Source organism: Phaenicophaeus curvirostris, chromosome 8 (genome assembly GCF_032191515.1).
Source record: "Phaenicophaeus curvirostris isolate KB17595 chromosome 8, BPBGC_Pcur_1.0, whole genome shotgun sequence".
NCBI classification, from domain to species: Eukaryota; Metazoa; Chordata; class Aves; order Cuculiformes; family Cuculidae; genus Phaenicophaeus; species Phaenicophaeus curvirostris.
Window position 1 is genome coordinate 10,353,897 of NC_091399.1, and position 12,804 is coordinate 10,366,700.

General features: G+C 54.9%; 1 protein-coding gene across 1 annotated transcript; it reads left to right on the forward strand.

Moving 5' to 3' along the window:
* The first annotated feature begins 120 nt into the window (after nt 1–120).
* On the forward strand, nt 121–6,217 carry METTL13 (methyltransferase 13, eEF1A N-terminus and K55). The gene is made up of 8 exons (XM_069862401.1): nt 121–306; nt 622–1,369; nt 2,091–2,290; nt 2,884–3,079; nt 3,314–3,457; nt 3,641–3,853; nt 4,881–5,012; nt 5,508–6,217. Exons 1-8 carry the CDS (start codon nt 154–156, stop codon nt 5,780–5,782), a joined length of 2,061 nt encoding a protein of 686 aa, XP_069718502.1. The 5' UTR covers nt 121–153; the 3' UTR covers nt 5,783–6,217.
* Nucleotides 6,218–12,804: the final 6,587 nt, after the last annotated feature.

Consider the following 12,804-nt stretch of genomic DNA (forward strand, 5'->3'; position numbering starts at 1 on the left):
GTGTGCTGGTGGGCGCGGTCTGGGTCGCTGGGGGCGTGACCACAGCTCCACGGCCAATGGGAAGCGACCTGTGAGGAGGCGGCCAATGGGCTTTGCGGGCGCGCGGCGCCCCCGGAAGCAGTCAGCGCGCGGGCACGCGGGGCGGGAGCGGGCATGGAGCTGCTGCCGAGCCGCCCCGGGGAGTTCGGCTCGGCACGCTACTGGGATCGGTTCTTCCAGCAGCGCGGGCAGCAGCCCTTCGAGTGGTACGGGGCCTTCGCGGAGCTCTGCCCGGTGCTGCGCAAGTACGTGCGGCCCCGCGACAAGGTGAGCCTCCGCCGGGCGGGCGCTGGCGCGGGCGATGCGAAGGCCCCGGTGAGCGGGAGGGGCTCAGAGCGGCCCCGGGCTGCTTAAAACATCCACGCGGTCCCTAAAGAGATGCGGCAGGGGCATCGCTTCTCCGCCCGTGTGGCCGTTCTGCAGGGAAATGCAATCTCGGGGCCTCGGGAAGCAGGTGTGGAGGCGCCCAGGTGTGGTTTTCGTAGAGGGCTCGTGGCTCTGGCTGATATTTGTCCGTAAGAGGCCTTGGGGTGCGTTTCCAGAGCGTTCTCACCATCGCGCCGCGCTTGTGCTGCTCCCCAGGTGCTGGTGGTGGGCTGCGGGAACTCGGAGCTGAGCGAGCAGATGTACGACACGGGGCTGTGCAAGGACATCATGAACATCGACATCAGCGACACAGTGATCCATCAGATGCAAGAGCGGAGTGGAAGCAAGAGGCCGAAAATGAGCTACCTGCTGATGGACGTGCTTCAGATGGACTTCCCTGATGGCCACTTCCAGGTGGTGCTGGACAAAGGCACGCTGGATGCCGTCCTCACTGACAAAGAGGAGGCCACTCTAGCTAAGGCAGACAAGATGTTTGCTGAGGTCAACCGGGTCCTGCAGGTAGGAGGGCGCTACCTGTGTGTCTCCTTGGCTCAAGCCCACGTGCTGAAGAAAGCAGTGGAGTACTTCTCCCGGGAAGGCTGGGTTGTGCGTGTCCATCAGGTGGCCAGCAGTGGGGACAAGCAGCAGTTTGTCCTACCTGTCTTTGTCTATGTCATGACAAAGTTCAGGAAGATCTCTGACTCGGCACTGCAGATTCTGGAGATCTGCTCTGAGGAGCAGGACAAGCCGATGCGAGTGGAGAGTGCAGAGCGGCTGGTGGCAGCAGTGAAGGACAGGCAGCACTATGCCCTGCTCTGCAGCCAGCTGAGCAAAACCCCCTGCAGAGAGCAGGTTTCCCTGGATCTGTGCAACAGAGAGAGTGGGAAGCCTCGCTACACGCTGCATGTGGTTGACAGCCCCTCAGTGAAGCCATCCCAGGACAATCACTTTGCCATCTTCATCAGTGAGTACAGCTTCTCCTGCCTGCAGTGGGACAGTGCTCTGGCCAGGAGCTGCAATATGAGCAGCAGTCCTGGCCCTGCTGAAATCAAGGCTGGAGAAGAAAATAAACCACCTGTGCAGGGTTTGGTTGATGTTTTAGTCCTGGCTTTGTGGTGAGACATGTGTCTGCCTGCAAGCAGAGATCTGGCTGAGGGGTTCCCGTCTGGCAGCAGAGGGATGCTGCCTGCCCTGCCTCCAAGGTGGTGATTCCTGTCTTGATGCCAGTGACAGCCCTTGTAGTACATCACTGCATAAAGCCAGGGCACAGCAGATGCAGCTGGAAAGGTGTTGCTGGTCATTGTGAGCAGCCTGACTTGCCAGGCCACTCAGGGCTGTGCTTTGCTTTTGCACTTGACGTCACCAAGATGAACCAGGCTCTGCCAGCAGCTCTGTTCCCTCCCTGTGTGCCTTCAAAGCTGGGGCTTAGCACAGCCTGGAGACAGGTTATGAGGCTCTTGGACACCCCTTTCTTATAAGATGTGTCTTTTCCAGCCTCCTGCATGCGCCTGCCTGCCCAAAATGGAAAAGGTCCTGGCTCTCTTCGTGGCTGTGGAGCAGGGCTGTAGGCATGCAGTGGTACCTCCTCATCATGTCTTGCCATTCTCTGCAGCTCCTCTCTTGGGGGCCGGGGCGGTCACTTGTAGACCAAGGCTGGCCCAGGCTGATGGCAGCTCCTTTTGCAGTCCCGCAGGGCAGAGAAACCGAGTGGCTCTTTGGGACGGAGGAAGGGCGGAAGCAGCTGGCCAGCAGCGCGGGCTTTGGGCGCCTCGTCACCGTGGCCCTGCACAGGGAGCAGCACTACGAGGGCATGGCGGGCATCCAGGCGGAGCTGTCGGGGAAGGTGATGGAGCTGGCCCCACTAGGACTCCCTGCCCGGCAGCAGGTGAGCCCCGCCATCTGGCTCACCTGAAATGGACCAGGCTGGCTCTCTGCCAGCAGGGAGTCCCTCTTCCTCGAGAGAGACCAAGCTGTCACGTGTGACCTGGCTGCCTTGGCAGGGAGGAGGCTGGTCTCAGGTGGAGCCCCTTTGGTTTCTCAGTTCTGCTGGCTACCTTGGCTAGGAGGTAGGATTTGAGGTGCCTGCATGGTAGGGTTCAGTGTCCTTGCCCTCCAAAACCCAGCATCTTAAGAAAACCAGGATCCAACCCCCTGAGAGCATCCGACCTTTTATTAATCCTGGCTTTAACTTCTCCTGTCCCTTCTGTCTCCTTATTCCTGCCCCAACTCCTCAAACCTGAGCTCTTGCAAGAAGTCTCGGGCTGTTTGCTTCTTGTATCCCAACACCTGTATAGGAGGGGAAGCCAGTGTCCCATGGGCTGATCACCAGGTTCCCTGTGGCTGCGAACAGCACATCCCACTGCACCCATGACATGTCTGCTTAATCCCAGCACTTTAGCCATGGTCAGGACAGCGGGAATGCCCGGATCTGTTCCTGTAGCCTGTCCTTCCTCACGTTGGTCCCTGTACTCCCTGCAGGTGCCCTTCTTGTCTGCGGGAGGGGACATTGGGGTGCGGACTGTGCGGCAATGTGACACCAGTGCCCTGAGCGGGGAGTATGTTGTGGAGGACGTGAAGGGGGACGGCACCTGCTACTTCCGACGCCTCATCTTCCTCTGCAACAGGAATGTGGTGCAGTCGGAGGCCCGGCTCCTGGCCCCCATGCCTCTCCCAGGTATGTGGGGTGGGGGCCAAGGGGGACTTTTTGGGGTGACAAAGAGTGGGATTGATATGGAAGGATGATAAAAATGCTGCCAAGACCTATGTGCCTTGTCCTGGGGTGGCTCTGGCAGTGTTTTTTTACTCTGCTGCTTGCCCCTGGGTTGGACAGGGGCTGAGGGTGGCTGGTCCTCAGAAAGCATCCTTGTGTCCTACCTTGCTTTACCAGCTGATGCCTCCTGTCATTCAGGCCAGAAGAAACGGAGGAAGGACAAGAAGAAGCTCGGCCCTGCTGAGCCACCGGCAGCCGTTGATAAGAGCTACCTGTGCTGCGAGCACCACAAGGCCATGGTCGCAGGGCTCTGCTTGCTGGGGAGCCCCGACTCCCTCCCAGGTGACAAGGACAGTGGTGGGTGGCTGTGGCAGAGGTAGGCATGTGGATGTTCCCATGCCCCAGCTCCTTGGGGGAAGGGCTTTCCTGGCCAGGGCATCCCCAAAGCAGTTTGGGCAGGAGGGAGGGATGGGTGATGCGAACACAGCCATCCCAGCAGCTCACCCGTGTTCTCTCCCTTGGCAGGAGCCCCTCTTGCAGTGCTGGTGGTGGGGCTTGGCGGGGGCAGCCTGCCCCTCTTCATCCACGACTACTTCTCGCAGGCCCATGTGGCCGTGGTGGAGATCGACCCCTCCATGCTCGAGGTGGCCACGTGCTGGTTCGGCTTCTCCCAGGGTGACCGGATGCGTGTGCATGTCTCTGACGGCCTGGACTACGTGGCCAAGGTGGCTGCTGAAGGTACTGTCTGATGGAGCATCCTAGGCACCCCATTGCATCCCAGGTTCCAGTCTCGCCAGGTCTGTGCACCTTGGAGGCCTGTCTTTGCCAATGTGCACAGGGGACCTTTGATTTGCTGCCACCCCCAGCACCAAGGGCTGCTGCCATGGGTTTCATTTAGAAAGAGAAACCTGGGAGAGAGAGTAGTATCCGTAATGTGACAGAGAGACTGTTCTTACCAGCGCATACGTGTGTGCCTCGTCCCTGTCCCGTGGGATAACAGAATCCCAGAACTGTCGGGGTTGGCAGGGCCCTCTGGAGCTCATCCAGTTCCACCCCTGCTACAGCAGGGTCACATCAAGCATGCCACACAGGAGCGCATCCAGGCATGTTTGGATCTCTCCAGAGCAGGAGATTCCACCCCCTCCCTGGGCAGCTGGTTCCAGTGCTCCGTCACCTTCACAGGAAAGAGGTTTTTCCTCATGTTCAGGTGGAGCTCCCTGTGCCCCGGTTTGTGCCCACTGCCCCTTTTCCTGTTGTTGGGCACCACTGAGTAGAGTCTGGCTCCCTCCTCCTGACTCCTGCCCTTTAGGTATTGATCAGCATTGATGGGATCTTCTCCATCTGCTCTTGCTGAACAGACCCAGGGCTCTCAGCTTTTCCTAATAAGAGGTACTCCTGTCCCCTCATCTCTGTGGCCTCTGCTGGGCTCTCTCCAGTCATTCCTTGTCTTTTTTGAGCTGAGGAGTCCAACTGGACACAGGACTCAAGATGGGGCCTCCATAGGTCAGAGCAGGAGGAGAATCTCCATCATCCTGCTGGCTACATTTCTCCATGCACCCCACCTCCATGTACCACCATCTTCTTGGACACAAGGGCGCAGCACTGGCTCATGGTCAGCTTGTTGTCCACCTGGACTTCCAGGTCCTTCTCTGCAGAGCTGCTCTCCAACAGGTTAACCTCTACCACGTACAGGGGATTCCTCCCAAGGTGCAGAGCTTTATGCTTGCCTTTGAGCTTCATAACAAGTCTGCGCTCCCTCCTGCAGCCCCAGCCCAGTATGACACCATCATGTTTGATGTGGACAGCAAAGACCTCACGCTGGGGATGAGCTGCCCGCCCCCAGCCTTTGTGGAAAAGCCCTTCCTGCAGAAAGTGAAAACCATCCTTAAGCCAGAAGGTAGGAGGGGAGATGTAGCTGTGCCTCTGCAGCCCGGCTAGCCAGTCCTGGGTGGCGTTTGAGTATTGGGTCTGTGCCACTGTGTCTCATACTGGAGAACAACAGCTGTGGCCAGGATTGCTCTGTGGCATCTGCTGCTCCTGGTTGGTTGCGGATGTGGGTGTTTTAGTGGGCGTTGTGATAGCAGGGAGCGGGTGGCCTGTGGTGCTGCTGGGTCAGGCAGGACAAGACATCCCCAGGGGACAAAAAAAGTTTGTGGGAAGGCCAAGAGAGTAGGTGGTATCTGGGAACAGATCGCGTGTGAGCCTGCAAGCCGTGTGGCAGCAGGGATGTCGAGACGGGCCAAGGACAGCGAGGGGATGCCAGTATTCCTTGAGCTGCCACAGGGGAGCCGTTTGTGCCAGGGTGGCACCGATTCAGTGGTGTTCCTGCACGGAGTGGGGTGGTGTGCATGGGCTGGCCTCAACTCCCCTCTCCCCACCAACTCTTCTGCAGGAGTCTTCATGCTCAACTTGGTGTGCCGTGATGCCCGGCTGAAGGAGTCTGTCCTGGCCACCCTCCGCGAGGTCTTCCCACTGCTCTATGCACGTCACATCGAAGGGGAGGTCAATGAGATCTTGTTCTGCCAGCTCCGCCCCAAGGGCCGGCGGGACCCTGTGGAACTGGGGGCACGTGCCCAGGCACTGGAGGGGGCCCTGCAGCAGCCTGGGCGCCCCTGGGACACATCGTATGCATTGGCAGACATGCTACAGGCCATCAAGATCCTCTGAGAGGGGCCCCAATACTGCTTGAATGAGAGGTGGCCCCACATGGGTTCTGTGGCCCCTCAGTGGAGGGCTGCCCGTGGCAGGGGCTGCCACCCCTGAGGGGCTGATGGTGGCCTGGGTCTGCTTGAAGGACTGGTGCAGAGAGGGGCTTCCCAGGAAGGGATTTGGGACTATGGGAGGCCGTGTGGCCCACGGGGCAGCACTGGGGCGGTGAAAGGAGGGGAGATGCTGTGGGTCCGGCAGGACTGTGGGTTTTGGTCTGTCCACGTTGATTTCCTGTTGTGGGATCCCTCTCATCATCCTGCTCTCTTCAGTGCTGCCTTTCCCCACATCTCCACTATCCCTGGTCACTGTGTTTCACCATGCCCCAAGCCTGGTTGTGGATATGGGTGGGTAAGCTGAGAACTGTGAAAATAAAGTGCTCGGGGCTACTTGGAAGCCTGAGGTGCTTTTCCAGGCTTGCTTCTGCAGCACCCAAGCATCTCTGGAAAAGGTACGGTCATTTCCACTCCTCAAGGGCACATCCTGGGGACAGGCAGCTGCCCCCAGTGCCCCACTGCCCACTCCCTGCTCACCTTCCCCAAACTGGACCCCACCATGTGTCTGCCCCTCTTCTGCATCTTCACCAGCCATTCCCACCATGACCTGGGCCCTGTAAACTGTGCCCCTCCCCCCCCGTAACCCTCTTCCCTCAGCCCCCTTGGACCAGCAGGGACCCAGCCCTGTGCTCAGGCTCCTGGGCACACCAACCCATGGCCACCACCTTGCGTACCCAGTGGTTTCAGCTCAGCCTTCCTGCGGGATGGAAAGGCAGCAAGAAAACACACACTGGGATGTTTCCACAATACCCCATTCCTGCCCAGGCAGCTCAGTTGTCCCTCTTGAGGGTTTCTGCCGCGATTGAGAGACGGGACAAGACTTGAAACAAGCAAGAATGTCCATTTTATTGTGTTCTTAAGACATATTTATACTAGTTACAAGAAGCGTGTTTCAAACTGATTGGTTCTTACACTAAACTAGGCGATCACAGATTGGTTAATACAAAGAAGCCTTTTTCAAACGTTTACTTCCTTCAGCAACAACAATAGTTCTTCTTATCAAGGTAACTGTCTCCCAACCACAGACACCTGTGCTCATCCTCACATAGCCAGTACTCTTTTGTTCCTTCTAAACAAAAGCCTTATCTCGCTCTTCCCAAGGCCTGCGGCGACAAGTTCCAGCACTTCCAGCACATCCTCCTTTATTAACTGATCCCTGCTGGGGGTCTTCCTGAAGCTAGCCAAATCCTGTCCTACAGGTTTCAAAACCTGGTCCCTCACTGAGATTCAGCTAAAGAGCTGGCCCATGGGTCCCACAGCTGGCCTGTTGGAGCTCCCTCATTCATCAGAAGTCATTTAGGGGCCTTGTCTTTCTCCCCTGCAACAGTCGGCACCAAAATGAGTCTGAGTCACTGTACCAAAGTAACCAGTTTGCAGATGCCGAGGTGACAACCTGCTCAGACCCCATAATGCTTTGCTACTGAGCCTGCACCCTTCTCCTGTGCTCTCTTCCACCAGTGCCCTGAGCAAGGACATCTTTCTGGCAGCTGCTTCCTAAAGGAAATCCTCCACAGGCAGTCTTGACATCCCAGGGTGGTAACAACACACCCGAAGCAGCTCCAGGAGGGATCTGACCCAGCCATCACCGTGGAGGCAGCAGCAGTTGTATCTATTGCTGCTGAACCCACCTTGCCAGCTTTGCAGCTTGTGTACCCTGTCCCATCAGGGTGGTGGTGGGCTGGCACTCATCATCCTGTGCTTCCTCAGCAGGACCTAGGTCTCCTCTACCTGTGGGAAATCAGTTTTGTTTAGAAAGCTGAGTGAGTGGGAGCATGAGCTGGAGGGTTTGCAGTTCCCCATGGAAGGGACACCTCAAGAGCTCTCACCCTGGAACTGAGTGGAGATTGCAGCTACTGTGCTGATGCAGAAGACAAGACTGCTGGTGCCCAGGAGGCACTGTGGGAGTTGTGCCAACAGCGAACACATTCCTCTGATCCGTGACTGTGGCTATATTTGAATTTTAATTTGCCGGCAGGTTCTGCTTTGCAAACCGCTCTGTTCAGATCCCGTCTCCAATGCTCCCTGCCTCATTCCCCTTCACAGAGAGGGACAAGCCAGTGCCCTACTTTCTCCCTCAGCTGACCCACCAGTGCACAGAGGGAGCAGATGCTTTTTTTACGTAAGTGCTTTTGATGGTTCTCGGGTGCTGCAGAGAGGGGCTGGCCTGCTCCCCGCCTCAGATAAAGGGTGGCAGTGCAGCCACATACCCTCAATACGCTGCTCAGCACCTAGCTGCTCCTCTGCACTGTGGTGTGCTTGGGGCAGTGTGTGGGTGCTGGTCAAGAGGAGAGTCAAGGCTGGAGCTTGGGCTGGGTGGAAGGCTGCCTGCCCCATGAAGCTACTTTCTAAAGCTGCTCTGTGATGAGCACTTTTTTTTTTTTTTTGAAAGATACCTATCATCCAGCCAGCTTAGCGATGGCAAAATTATCAACTGGATCAGCATTTATTCTATTTTAAACTTTGTTTTTAGTCCTCAACATAATTCCAATGACATAGGTTTGCGTGCATGCCCTTTATTTTACTAAAATCATCTCCTTTCTTTCCCAGGAGCCCACACAAAGGTTGTGTTCATCCCTCCCTTGTCCAGTTCTGCCTTTCTGCTGTGCTTCCCAATAGCTGCCTAAGGCTGCATCCTGGTGGGAAAACAAAAGCCATCTGTGAGAAACAACGTGAGGACAAAATCTCAGTTCATTGCAGCTGTCCTTGCAGCTACTCATGGTCCTACGAGCTTGGTCTGGAAATGCATTTCGGCTGGAAAATGGAAAATTCATAAGTCCTGCAAATACCTGAATCCTCCTCTGCAGATAAAATGCTCTGAGGCTGGAATAATTGATGTGTAGTAAATATTCCCCTCTAGACAGCCAAAACATTCAGCTAAAGTATGCCTTTAGCAACTGTGTTTCTGCTGAGCATTTTGGCAATTTACTCATGTTTACATCCCTAACTCCTCACTTCCTTCCTTTGCAGCTTAGGCTTGCTGGAAGCGGTGGGATGGAAACAAGCGCTACTGTCACTTAGCAACCTCTGTTTTCTCCTTTCTGGATTTCCCAGCACAAAAAGAGACAGCTACATAACTCATCGCCAGCTGGGGATGCTCCAGTCTGGTCTAGCCTGGATCACTCTTGGAGCATCATTTCTGTGTCTTGCCACTGCTCCAGTGAGAGGGCCAGTGGGAGTTGATGCCCTAGGTTTTGTGGTCCAGAGCTGTGAAAACGCCTTGTTGGGGTAACTGTGGACAGGCAGCTGGCAGGACAGTGATGCTGTGAGGCAGGCAGTGGTGAGGTGCCACACATATACTGCGTACAGTATTACCTCCTCTGGTGTCACAGCCCAGCCCCCTGCTCTGCAGAAGGATTGGAAGTGGCTGGGCTCTTGGGAAGAGGATGGAAAGGGATGAGGGATATGCAGTCAGCCATTTAAAGTACGTCAAGCAGCTGGGAGAGGTTCTGTAGTAATAAAACCTGCAGGGACAGAGAGCTGAGGCTGATTCCCTTCAGCTGGGAAGAGATCTGGTGGGGGTGAACCTGGCCCTGCTGGCTAGGGCTGCTGCTGCTGCTGCTGCTGCTGCTGCCGCCGCCGCCGCCGCTGCTGCTGCCGCCGCCGCCGCCGCCTTGGCATGGCAGGGTCACAGCACAGCAAGGGCTGCAACAGCCACATCCCGGAGGGTGAAAGGGACAGGAAAGAAATGCAGCAGCCGCTACTTCTAGTCACTGCTCTGGAGCCTCTCTGGCTTTTTTTCACTGGCTTTAATTCTGTCTTTTGCAGCTTTGAGGTCTGAGCTCTCCTCCTGCCACACATGCAGGCATAATGCTGACCAACCCATTCATGCCAGCACTGCAGAGTGAAAGCCACGGAGCTCCCCTGTGCATGGTGCCCCTTGCCCGCAGCTCCTTCAGCTGCCTGAAGAGCTCTGCAAGACTCCGGATTTGTGTCTGAACCAAGGAGGAGGTGAGGAAAGTCCCTGGAGAGAAGATTATGCGTGAAGGAGCCTGCCTCTTCCAAACGGCTCCTGGGGGAAGGACGCAGCCTCATATGTGCTCTGATTCCCTGGGGCTCTGCCTGCTCTCCTAGTACGGGAGTGTGCCTGGCATCTGCAAATCTCCTCACTGGTAGTTTATATATAACCCATTTTTCATGAAGAGAATTGTGCTGGTGTGTGTTTATAAAGGAGCCTAGAGACCCGATTAAAATCTCCTCAGTTTTAATGTCACACTGCCTGGTTAGGAAGAAGTGTCTGTTTGTAAGTTTGTAGGCTACAGCTGTGCCTTGAAACCAGAGTTTTCTTGCCATATATTTTTCTGGAAGTCGGGGCAGGACAAACTTGTGGTCCATAAGCTTGATCTGAAAGGCACTGGAGGGTTCAGCAGGGCTAGGGAGCCCAGGCAGGCTGTGCTGGAGCCAGTGACATCTGGAAGTGAGCAGTCTCTACTGACAGAGCTCAGGGTGCCACCCCAGAATCAGGACACCCTTCCTGCCATGCCAGGGAGAGGGGGTCAGCGAAGGTCATCTCTCCTTGTCGAGCCTGGCATGTGGTGAAAGGAAATGATAGATATTGTGGGGCATAATGGAAGCACAGGGTAAAAATAGAGTATGTTTAGCTAGCTGACCAGCTCTGTGCTCCTGCTGTGCTCCTAGGGATTTCACTCTACATTCACCAGGAAAACTGTTTCTTGCATGGCCCTCTTATGCTGGTTTGGGTAATTTTTTTTCAGGGTTATTCATTACAAGAAGCATTGCAACTGTCTCCGCTAGTATTGCCCCTGTTTCTTTTAATTCGGTCGCTCTGAATCTTGACAATTTCAGAAAGCCAGGCTGGGCTCTGCATGGAAGGTCGGAACAAGCTGCCTGGAGAAGGCAGCTTGGAAAACCAGGGACCCGAAGATACACATGGGTGTCTTTCCTCTCCTCTTCACTGCTCTGGAGCTGCTGGAAAAGCAAGCACCCTCGTGATAACATGGGCATGCATAATGAAAATGTTCCTGCTTTCTCCAGGAGGTGGGAAATCTATACTTGGCTGCTCATGACTTCTCCCTGGTGGTGGAGAGATTGTTGTAAGTGATGGAATTGCAGGGTAAGGATGGCCACTTAGCGGCTGTAACTCCATTTCAACAGACAGTTTGGTTTGGAAACTTCCCAGATTTGGTGGAATAATACAAACTTTTCCTAATCATAGATTTTTTGTATTATTATTTAATTATGGAAGCAAACAATGATGTAATTTAAAGACATGATGGACAGATCTGTTCCCCATATTATCAATTTGAAGCTGTTCACAGTGTTGCTCCCAAGGCATCCTGTCTTTCTTTAATCTTCATTTGTCTCTTGTGGAGATGCGATCCTATGGCCAGGCTGCTCTCCTACTGATTGGAATTATTTCACTAGGGCAGCACAAAATGCTCCAATGTTCAGACAGGGCATATTTGGCTGGAACATGATACTGTTCTTCCCAACTTCCAGCCTCTGTAGAAACCCATGAACTGGAGTTAGGCCAGGCAGCTACTCCAGTGCCTCCAGGCATAGCCTGCCCACTTGGGAGTAGGGAAAAAAATAATCATGCTGCTAATTGGTATAATTATGTCAATAACCCCTGGGCCTCATCTAGATAGAAATGATCCCAGAGGCTGTGATGCTGGGGAGGTGACTGAGCTCACTGCAGCGGCAAAGCCTCTGCCAGAGAAACCATCTCTGTGTTACAGTGATTAAAAACTCCTTAGCCTGAGCTAAAGCAAAGCTGTGCATTTGTTTCCTAGGTTAGAAGTCAACCTGTTGTAGAGCATCATTTTTTTACACTTATTGAGAGCTCTGGCCAAGATGTTTTGATAATCTTCCAGCTCGTTAGTGCCTGCCAGCCTGTGGGATGTTTGCAGTTCCCATTGTTTTGCTTTTCACACTGAGTGAGGCCAGCGTCTGGTTTAATACATTGGATAACTTATCGCTACAGGACTCCAGACCCTCTGGTTTGGGTATTTTTGTGATGTGACCACTTCCACTAATCACAGCTAAATCTCATCTCTGGTGTTCTCCCATCATACATTTTTTTGTATGCTTCAGCATAAAATTTTTAATCAAACCCACTGTAGAGATGTGGCTCGGACCTTGTTATTGCTTCCCAGCAACTGAACCACCCACCTGCTGCTAGCCCTGCCGGACCCAGAGTCTCTGAGTGTCAGTGCCGTTTCCCAGGGCTCTCTGTGTGCTGTAGGGGTAGATGTGGTTCCCACTGCTCCTGTTCCCATCGCAGGTAGGAGCTGGGAGGAATTTGGCCAGTTGGACTGCTCCAAAATACCCTGCTTGGCAGACCAGGAAGCACTGAAGACGGCTGTCCAGCAGCTCCCATGCCAGCAAGTGGGACCCAGCTCCTCTGTGTGCTCCTGGTTTGGCCTTGTTCCCAGTTTGATGCTAAAGTCACAGATAAAAAGCACGTGCCAGGGGGTCACAGGGGATGCTGTAGCCCTCTCGGCCAGTGGGATGGGATGGTTAGCTGGGGTCACAGCAGCAGGACAGTGTGGCAGTCCTGTGGGTTGGTGTGTGGACTTGGGCAGGCTGTAGTCCTCACACCCGAGGTTCCCAGCACTGAGGCCAACTTGTCTGCCTGTGGGGATAAACCCACACGGCTGCTTGAATGGACTGAGCCAGCCGTGTGCCCAAATGGCCCAGAAGGCCAATGGCATTCTGGCCTGTAGCAGGAACAATGTGGCCAGCAGGAGCAGGGAGGTGATTCTGACCCTGGGCTCAGCATTGGTGATCCCACACCTCAAATCCTGCATTCAGTTTTGGGCTCCTCGCTACAGGAAAGACATTAGGGAACTGGAGTGTGTGTGGAGGAAGGAAACAGAGCTGGGGAAGGGTCTGGAGCCACAAGGGTCCTGGGAGTGGCTGAAGGACCTGGGGCTGTTTAGCTTGGAGGAGTCTGAGGGGAGATCTCAT

What these genes read in the sequence shown, in the direction of transcription:
- METTL13 (XM_069862401.1), top strand. Translation starts at nt 154, where the DNA reads ATGGAGCTGCTGCCGAGCCGCCCCGGGGAGTTCGGCTCGGCACGCTAC. An exon ending in TCACTTTGCCATCTTCATCA is followed by an intron (nt 1,370 to 2,090) that starts GTGAGTACAGCT and finishes CTCCTTTTGCAG; the next exon opens with TCCCGCAGGGCAGAGAAACC. An exon ending in GGCCAAGGTGGCTGCTGAAG is followed by an intron (nt 3,854 to 4,880) that starts GTACTGTCTGAT and finishes TCCCTCCTGCAG; the next exon opens with CCCCAGCCCAGTATGACACC.